Consider the following 10,055-nt stretch of genomic DNA (forward strand, 5'->3'; position numbering starts at 1 on the left):
ACCCCAAATTAAAGAGGGTGGTTTCGGGGGAAGTTTCATGGTAGGTTAACATCGAAAAATTATTGGTCAAAGGTAATTTTTTACAACTCTTTACCTTTTATTAGATAGTTTCTTATAACATGTTTTTTATTGGATAGTTTCTCATAAATTTTGGATTTTATTAGGTATTTTCTGACCAAAAAATCCTAAAAATAATCCATTTTTTAAGACTCCACGCACCTATTGTAGATCGGAGCTCCTCCATTTATACTCTATACATAATATTTAAAAACATAAACCAAAGCTGCCACATGTCTTTCTTTCCTTTTACCTTTCCTCATAATCATTTTTTTCCTTAATCCCTTTTTCCTTATCTTTTCAAAGAACTTCTCTTCATTTCCCCCTTTATTTCTAGTAATTTTTTTAACCTCTATTTTAAATCAACAAATTGAATTTTCTTAACCTTCTCTTCTTCTCTCTCCATCTTTCAATTCAATTTACTCACATTCTTTAATCAATTTATTGACCCCTTATCTTCCATAATCCCTTATATAGATACAAACTTCCAATAAAGCTTTTTTAACATCACTTAATTATAACTATACGTGTTATAACTATTCGCTCAGAAATATTTGATCATCATTATGTAATTATATTTTTGTTTTTCAATATGATTTTTAGGGTGATACTTTCTCATAAAGATTGTTATTACTAATGTATCAATTTAAAAAAAAAAAAAAAAAAAAAAAAAAAAAAAAAAATTACTAATGTCAAAATTTTTGTTTTTGAAACATTTTTTTTCTTATTTTTTGCTCAAAATTGTTAGCTATTTTTTTCTATTCTAAGTAGTTTTTTTTTTTTTACCTCTTTAGAAAAAAAAAATTTATCAAAATTAATTGATTGAATTTTTTTATTTATTTCCAATTTTAGCTTGATTAAATTTTTTAATTAGAATATACATTACATTAAAGTGATTTGACTTTATGGGGTAATTTAAGTAGTTTGATAGTTGGATATATATCAAATTTTCACCATCTTTTCCATTGGTTATATATATAAAACAACAATTCCTTCGATTTTCCATTTATAAGGATAATACGCTACTCCTACATTTTTTTTGTCTTTAAACTTTTAATTGGATTATTTAATTTTTCTATCACACAAGATCTGGACCATCGCCTTGGCCCCATGGCCATGTTTTCGTTTTGTTTTGTCTAAATTTTAAATCACTTTTTTTGACATGTGGATTCTACATCACTTGACAAAATAAAGAACATGCAATCTTTAAATAAAACACGTTTTTCATGATATATCAATATCAGTCTACTACGAAGGTTTTATCTAAATTCTACATCACTGAACAAAACAACGAACAATTAATCATAAATTGCATTCTCTAAAAAAACACATTTTTCGTCCAACCAATTGCAAACAAAGCCTTACACGTAGACGATTATCCAAGTTGATCGATTACACAACCAACACAACTAGGAACATAAAACCCTTCTTAATCTATACTTAGTATTTAAAAACTATAACCAAGAAACTAAGAAAGACGCATGTTCCCATCCATTCTATTACACTTCTCTAACCATAGTGCCACATGTCATCTTACACTATTAATTTTTTATTACACCATTTTTTTTAATTCTTTCATTAAACTTATACTTCATCTTTCATATACACTTCATCTCTCCCCTTTAATTCAACCTTTTCCTATTCTCTCTTTAATTTTAGCCCTTCCACCTTCTATTTAAGCCTCTTTTTCGATTAAAGTTCCAAAATTTTAATTTCTTTAATCATGTTTCCGATTACATATTATACCCTATAATGACTTACTGATATTTCCTCACTTATCTCTCAATACAATTTTATATGAATAACCCGTGCATTGCACGGGCCAGAAGGCTAGTTACTACTTACTACAATCAACCATAGAGAAATTAAACTACCCTATCAATAAAGATCTTAATTAAAATTCATCACAACTCACAACATAAATACATATCAAACCTTGACAAGTTTTGAAGGCAGAAATGGACCTCCTGAGCTTGTTCTTCTTAATTAAATTAAAATTCATATGCAAACAACACAAGTAGCATTTTATCACAACTAAACTACTGGTTTATCTCATATATATCTCATTAATCGATCAAAAATTAAAGAAGCAAAGAATAATTAAAATGATGTTACAACTTCTAAGATCTAACAAAACTACTATTACACTACTTATTATGACATTTTTACTATGACAAAGGTGGTGCACAATCCCATATCAAAGAGGAGGATGACTTCCACGTCTCAGGCATAGCCAACGGTGGCAACAAGTCCGCAATCGGAATTGAACCAATTGTCTCAATCCCATCCCATTGATGACCATTATCGTCAGCATACAACATACTATTCAAATTTCCCAACAAAGTACATGAAAAATCTTGTTGATCATCACCGCAAAATTCATGAATTCGTTCATCTTCGACGTTCACACGTTGCATGTGTTCTTGTGACAATGTAACCGGTGAAAAATCATGGCATGGTCCATTTACATTAGGCACCATACCAAATTCCACGTTCCCATTTGAATGCTTATCGTAATTTCCTAGAACTGAAGATGACATGTTTGGTAACATCGATGAGATATCGATGTTGTTCGATTTATTAGACGGATCAGACGGGTCCTCAAGTTGAGGCAAGGTGTAACAAGGTGGAAAATCTAACAAGGTTGCTATATTCGCAAACAAGGTACTATCGTTCGATATTATTGTTTCATCGGTGTTATAATTACTAGTAGTAGGGTAAATTGGTTTGAAAGTTGGTATTTGATCTAAGAATGATGAGTAATTATTAGGTGACTCCAAAAATTGGTCTAATTCATTTATGTTGCTAGAGTTTGGTTGTTGCATGGGAGAACTACAACTAGTGTTGATCATGTTATCAGGGCTAAAATTAGGGTTGTTGCAAGAACTAGATGGGTGTAAACGAGACGTAAGGTTCGGGTGAGTCGGGTCAGGTGAAGGAGATACCCAAGAATGGGAATGGGTCCTTGAAGTTATAGGACCTGTTTTCTTGAATATCCTGCATATTGCCCATGAATCCTGCATGTTTAAACCAAAAGAAATATTAGCTTAATTATTTAATTAATTTAATTAATTGTTTTAATTATAATCAAAATAACATTTACTCTAATTTTTATGGTCTTTCTCTTTGAGATCCATGATATTTTAACTAATTTATTTATTATTAGTACGTACTTCATTTGAATTATTTGTAATTTTGTTTCAATCAAGAAGTTTAGGTGAGCATGAAAAAGAGAAAATAATTATAAACTTGTATTAGTTCAAACCACAAAGCTAAGTTTCACGAAATTTCTGGGGTATCTTGGTTATTGCTCCATGCAAGGACGATTGTTAGGTTTATACCGTAACTTTTACTTGCAACGGTCATTTTTTGTCCATAATATTTACCCTTGGTTCTAGTGCTTTTTTACTTGTTTATCTCTTTTCAAACTTGTTTGTTAATTTATCTCTTCCTTATTATGAATCAACAACTTCCGTTTTTACCTCACCGACTCACTATTTCCAGTAAAACGTCGTTAGTACTTTAATGTTTGACGATAACAATAATAATGCATATACACTTACATGATATGTAAAAAATTAAAAAATTTGGTAACTTATTTTACACTCATTCTCAACAAAAGGTCCTAAACAGTGCGTTACATAATTTCTTTGCAAGTTAAGGTCGGTTTAATTAACTATGGGAGTATATATAATTTTCTTACATGTTACTAAAAATATAATAAGTACATAAGATACATTTATATTGACTAATAATTTTATTTTTTATCACTTCAATCCCCCAACAAAATAAAAGAGAATGAAATAACTCTCTTTGATCGAGTAGGATTAGTTTTACCATACTTTCCTCCATTGATCATTAACAAAGTAATAGTAAATATTATTAACATTGTATAGAAATACTTACATTAGCAGGAAGGTTTTTATCCACGCATCTTTTTGTAAGCGTAGCGTCGCCAAGAGACGGGAGGCGAAACTCGTGCATCATCCAATCAGTCTTGACCCCCTTGGCAGCTCTACCTTGGTAGAACACCAAGGACTTCTTTAACCCTATGCACTTGTTTCCCTCCGATGAGTAGATCGGACGGTCCGTTCCGGTTGCTTTCCAAAACCCTGCTCCGGTGACCCTATTAGGCCTTGCACTATTTCTATATTTTCTGTCCCTTGGACAATAGAAATACCACTCTTTCTCACCAGCAGATGCAAACTCTGCATGCAAAAACATAAAGTAATTGGTTAATCACTTTATCAGTATTATACTTTTTTGCCAATAAATAGAAGTTATATAATACAGTACGTAGTATGTTGATGTAAAAAAGATTTATTACATACTTATTAATCCACATTATTTTATCATCATTTTACTATACATAGAACATAAAAGTAATAAGTTTTCAACTTTCCTAGAGATAAATAAAATATAGTAAAAAAATAAAAATCCTTAGCATAAACGGATTGAGTCATAGATAAAAGGGGAAAAAACAGTCAAGATATATTTTCAAAACATAATATAGAACAAGTCTAAATAAGGTTTAAGAGTAGATGATAGTTATGAAAAAAGAAAACTAATTAAGAAAAATATATAAGTAAAACATGCATCAAGTTTATTAATATCATTTGATTAGATCTACTAGGTTTTTTTTTACTTTCCTCTTTAATTACAATAACATGAAAGGTACATACATTATGTAATATAAGTTGATATTTGATAAAATATATCTTACTTGGAAGATCCCATGGGTCAAATTTATATATATCAAGTTTCTTGATAAGCTCAATAGAAAGAGGACGTTGTTGAATCTTCCTCTTAAGGTAAAACCCTACAAGCTCCTCATCGGTCGGATGAAATCGAAACCCGGGAAGAAGAACCTCGTCTACCTTCTCTCCTTCATTTGTTTTCTCATTCGTACTATAATCTTTAATCATTGTCTCTTCCATTACTTTGGACTGTCTAATCCGTCAAATTAACTTTCCTTAATCTTTAAGGTATCTAAGCTATGAGAAAATGTTTAAATATAAATTTTTGATCTTGAGGAGAAGGTTTGTTTTAGAAGCTAAGAGTTTTTATAAGTCAAAACATATAGCATGAAACACTCTAAAGAGTGAGAAAAAGAGTGAAAGAAGTACTAAGTAAGAGTTAGCTTTGATTTCTAGAATGAGTAAACTTTACAAAGTTTGAAGCTCATTATATGCTTCCTTCTAAGGGAGCTAGCCCCGAAGTATCAGCCGCCTTTTCTGGTGACTTTCATGAAATTTTCTATCTTTTTTTTTTTTCTTCTTCTAGTTGTGGGCTCATGGGGTTAAGTGACAACTACCAAGAAACCGACTTTAAGTCAAATGAGATTGAAAACATAATTTGTACTAACTTACTTATTACTTGTTTCTAAAATAATTGTCGCATGTATTCAGGGTTTGTTCGGCAAAACTAGCTATAAATTTTAGTAGTGTTAAGGATAAAACTAATTTCGAGTGAAGAGAACATATATGATAGTTCTCTTGTTCCTAGCTAGTTATTTGTCTATATAACCAACTTTCTTAGTTCATAGTCTGTATTATTTATTAGATTATTTATAAATATAATTATGAATTTCCCTTGATTTAGGGCATGTTATGATTGACTGAACTGAACTGAACTGGACTGAACTGAACTGAACTTAACTTATTGGAGCTGAACTGAACTGAACTGAATATTTTATGAGATAAAGAAATTAAGAACTAAACTAAACTAAACTTATTGGAGCTGAACTGAAAATAATCTAAAGAGAACAGGCCCTTAGTATACATTATATACAATTCTACGTCTATACTAATATTAATATAACGTACGTGCATAGTCAAATATTATCTATCACTTTATCAGTTTTATGCGCATCGTGTATGATCGACAATACATATTTCTTCAAATTTATGTCATCTCTTATTATTACTCCGTACTTCTTTTTTTTTTTTGGTTAAAATAGGTAATCATCTCTAATTATTAATTCATATTACAATAAGCTATGTAACAAGTATTTAATCACTCATTTAATAGATAGAGGGAATCTTATGCTTCAAGTTTACACTATAACACGCATATGTACTTATGAACCTATTTATGTTTTTCCTTCATAAATGAAAAAAAAAAATGTTATGAAATTAATAATCATTCAATGGATGGTTTCAAAAAAAAATTATCATTTAATGGATGAAACAAGCAAATAAACAGCTCATTGAAATCACCATTTGTGTCAATTAGTACACAATAATTAATTTTTTTACATTCAAATTCTGATAAATAATTAAGGTTGCATCAAGACAAAGCAATCTCAGGAGAGTAATAAATAAAAATTTAATATAACCTAAGCTTTGAATATTAATTATAAGTGTGATGGTCTAAGGGTACGTGGACTTTGAGACACAAGAAGCCAAAAATCATAACCTAAATTTATTCAGTTCCACGTACTCTTGAACTTATGCTAAACGAAAAAATTAATATTAGTTAATGCCTTTAATTAATTAACTAATTACAAAATCTAAATTAATAGGTAGCTAGATATGAGTTTCTCAAGATCCGAAAATTTCCATTTCTATTCCATTCTTTCAGAGCTTCTATTCCACTGACTTGTCAGATTATTTGACCACTTTTATTTATTTATTTAATTATATCTGTCAAATTACTTCAGATTCCTTGCAGTGAGTTATGAGAGGTGTAGTAAAATATACAAAATTAGTTAATGGGTGGTAAGAGTGGCCCACAAATTACTCTCTTAAGCACATAAATAAAGAGTTATTAGTAGCTAATACAAGGGGTTTGCAGCAAATGACCTATGCTGATGCTAGTAAATAAATTAATTAGCCTTTGGGTTTTTGTAACTAATTACATAATAAAAATTAATGCTATTATAACTACCACCCCTCATGAACTGAGTTATATGGAGTATCTATATATTTATATAGGCAAGTGGAGTTGTTAATTCATGCAGATTATTGATTCTATATATTTACATCCATTCTTAAGTAATTGTATAAATAAATAAATATTATGGGCGATAAATAAATAAATAAATAATAATTGGTGGGTGTCTTTCCGACTAATATTGCTCGACCTTCGCATGGTGTTAAGTTGCTTGGTGGTACCGCTAGTTCCGATTCCGGTTTTGGAGGTGAGCTTGTGATGCAGAGGGTGACCAAGACCATTAGGCTTATGGATAGGGTTGCTAAGCTCGATGATTCTCAGTGCGAGCTGTTGCTTAGGGCATGTATCGGAGTTTCTAAACTCTACTTTGCTTTACATACTTGCATTGTCGGCCTCCTAGTACTTTTGAGGTGGCTCAGTGCACATTCAACGAGGCTCTTCGATCTTCCTTGGAGTGTGTCGTCACTACTTCGGGGCCTGGGTTAGGCGATTGAAAGTGGCGGCTTGTCACCTTACCATTTGCATTTGGCGGGCTTGGTGTTTATTTCGCAGGCGATGTTCGTCATTATGCTTTTCTTGCTTCTCCATTATAGTCTGTTGGGTTGCAGACAAAGCTTCTACGGCATATTGGTGTTGTTGGCCTTGGTCGAGCCTTTGAGGATGCGTTGAGTTTGTTTAATAGAACGGTGGAGCCTGATATTTTGAGTAATCTTAGTGAGGTCGCTGCCCTTAAACTCGACAATCAGCATTGTGGAAATTGCAGCAGGGAGATCACACCTCTGCTTGGTTTCGGGTGGTTCCTATTTCGAGGTTGGGTCAGATTATGAATGCAAAGACTTACCGATGTGTGTTGTGCTACCGGTTAGGTGTTCCATTGTTCATTGTCTCGACACCGTGCTCTGCTTGTTCAAGGTTTTTTATTGGGGTTATTTTCGGTGAGCACGCAGTGTCGTATTCTAGAATTGTGGGTATTAAACATCGGTATAATGTTAGTTGGGATACCCTTGTTGATATTTGTTACAGGTATGGGATTTCAGCGAGAAAGGAGGTTAACATTGGGTTGTCTGGAGAGAATGATGGGGCCCTCAAACCTGCAGATGTGTTACTTTATTCCTAGGATCATGGTCGTCATGTCTGTGTTGATCTGACAAGGTCTTCTCCTTTGATACAGTCTAGGCTATCTGATTTTGTTCCTTGACGCATTGTGACTGATGCGACTCATCGAAAGCAGGTCAAATATGAATCTAATTGTCGAGCAATTGGATATGGATTCCTTCCTTCTCCTTTTCTTAACTTGGGAAATTAGACAAGGACGCTGTTGCGTTATTAAAGCGGGTTCAGAAGTTCTCGATGACTCAGGATGTTGGGTCACGAGTTGCTGCTCATATTTTCACAAGCATAGGATTTGTTATAGCTAGAGGAGTGGGGCCCAAATTGTATCTTGGCTTCCCACTAATTAATTGTAGGTCGTATGACTTTGTTTGTTTTTGAGACATAATAATAATAATAATAATAATAATAATAATAATAATAATAATAATAATAATAACAATAACAATAATATAATTGATTGGAAACTATTTCTCACACAACAAAAAAATTAAAATAAATAAATAAATAAATAATAAAAATAAAAAATCTTTATGATATGTTTTAATTAGAGAATGCAAATAAATTGGGAAAATGGAAGAATTTGCATTCATTTGATTAAAACTAGCATAATTGCAAAAAAGAAAAATTAGGTTTTTTAAACAAAAGTCTCTAGCCACAAGAGACTGAATCTTGAAAATTTCTTAAATCGTGCATCGCTCGAGTATTAATCTAGTTAGATTTATTAAAGTTTCCTCATCATCATTAAAATCCCTTTATCCTCAAATCAGTGATTCAAAAATGGGCCACAACAAACAAATATAAACAGAGAGAGAACAAGATAGCTTTATTACGAGGCCGAGTTTCTGCTAAAAGTTTTTATACTTATTCTAGCAAAATAAGTGCATCGTTCACTTGATATATTGCGGATGAGCACAATTTATAATGGTAACTTTGATTGAATATTATTACTACTCAGTCTTTCCATTCCTATTTGTTAGTTACATTTAAAATCATTTTGTGAGAGAATGAACTATGATTAAAGATTCAAAGCGTAACCAACAAAAAGAGACGGGGGAGTAATATTTAAATATTTTTGTTATTATGTACGAGTAAAATCTTAATGGATTATTACAATTCAAAATTTCGTTATTTAAATTTGTACACTTCACTCATAAGCTTAGGTGAAGGTTCCAAAATCATAGAATAACTAATTTATGAATTAAAGGTAAAATGATTCACACCCAAGGTCTTGAAAATGGTTGACGAAACCAATTAATTAAGTTAAACAAATTATTGATTTGGGCATAAGTCAACTTACACTTAATTTGGTGGGCTTTGGAAAATGACCCATAAATGGCATGGGATTCCTCACATCGATTATACCAATTTCACATAACCCACATCATTATCGATTAATCGTACCAATAAGTTTGAAATTTCATGGTTAGATCAATTATAGTTAATGTTTGAAATTTTGTGTTTTTGCACTCCAATTTCCTCAACAATCACATTTATTTCATAAATATTTCTAGTAAAATGCGAATTTTCCAAGTAATAAACAATTATCCAATGGGTACACACCAAGTGTAGTACCAAAAAACCAAACATATTTAATGTGAAAATTAGACCCGGTTTAGTCAAACGGACCCAAACTTGGGAACTTCAAATTTTTTTATATTTGACAAAGATCTATGCCCCTCGTTTGCAACCCTTTTTGTCTGTTACATGAACCCAAGCGTGCAACCGAGTTTAAATATTGGGTCAAACTCTTGAATTCCAAGCATTTCTATTATTGATCTCTATGTAATTTCATTGTCTCATGTTTATTATTTAATGTCCAAATTATATGTCCAAGTCCATTTCCTTTTTGATTAAACCCGATTTGTCAAAGGAGTAACTCCATTCTTTTTATATTTTGATAAGTCAAAATAATTAGTTGGTTCATAATTACTCTCTATGTTCTTTTACAATACTCCGTACGTATGTTAAAAAAGGTAAGTGTGTGTAAGATA

At 31.5% G+C, this 10,055-nt stretch overlaps 1 protein-coding gene across 1 annotated transcript; it reads right to left on the reverse strand.

The window, feature by feature from the left end:
• Window positions 1-2,225: 2,225 nt before the first annotated feature.
• LOC145581532 (uncharacterized) lies at window positions 2,226-5,028 on the reverse strand. Its single transcript, XM_081638536.1, has 3 exons — window positions 4,781-5,028; window positions 3,964-4,265; window positions 2,226-3,074 (listed from the first exon to the last, which is right to left on the reverse strand). The coding sequence occupies exons 1-3, from the start codon at window positions 4,992-4,994 to the stop codon at window positions 2,226-2,228; spliced, it is 1,365 nt and encodes a 454-aa protein (XP_081494662.1). The 5' UTR covers window positions 4,995-5,028.
• Between the last annotated feature and the right edge of the window lie 5,027 nt (window positions 5,029-10,055).

Source organism: Chenopodium album, chromosome 15 (genome assembly GCF_948465745.1).
Source record: "Chenopodium album chromosome 15, dcCheAlbu1.1, whole genome shotgun sequence".
NCBI classification, from domain to species: domain Eukaryota; kingdom Viridiplantae; phylum Streptophyta; class Magnoliopsida; order Caryophyllales; family Amaranthaceae; genus Chenopodium; species Chenopodium album.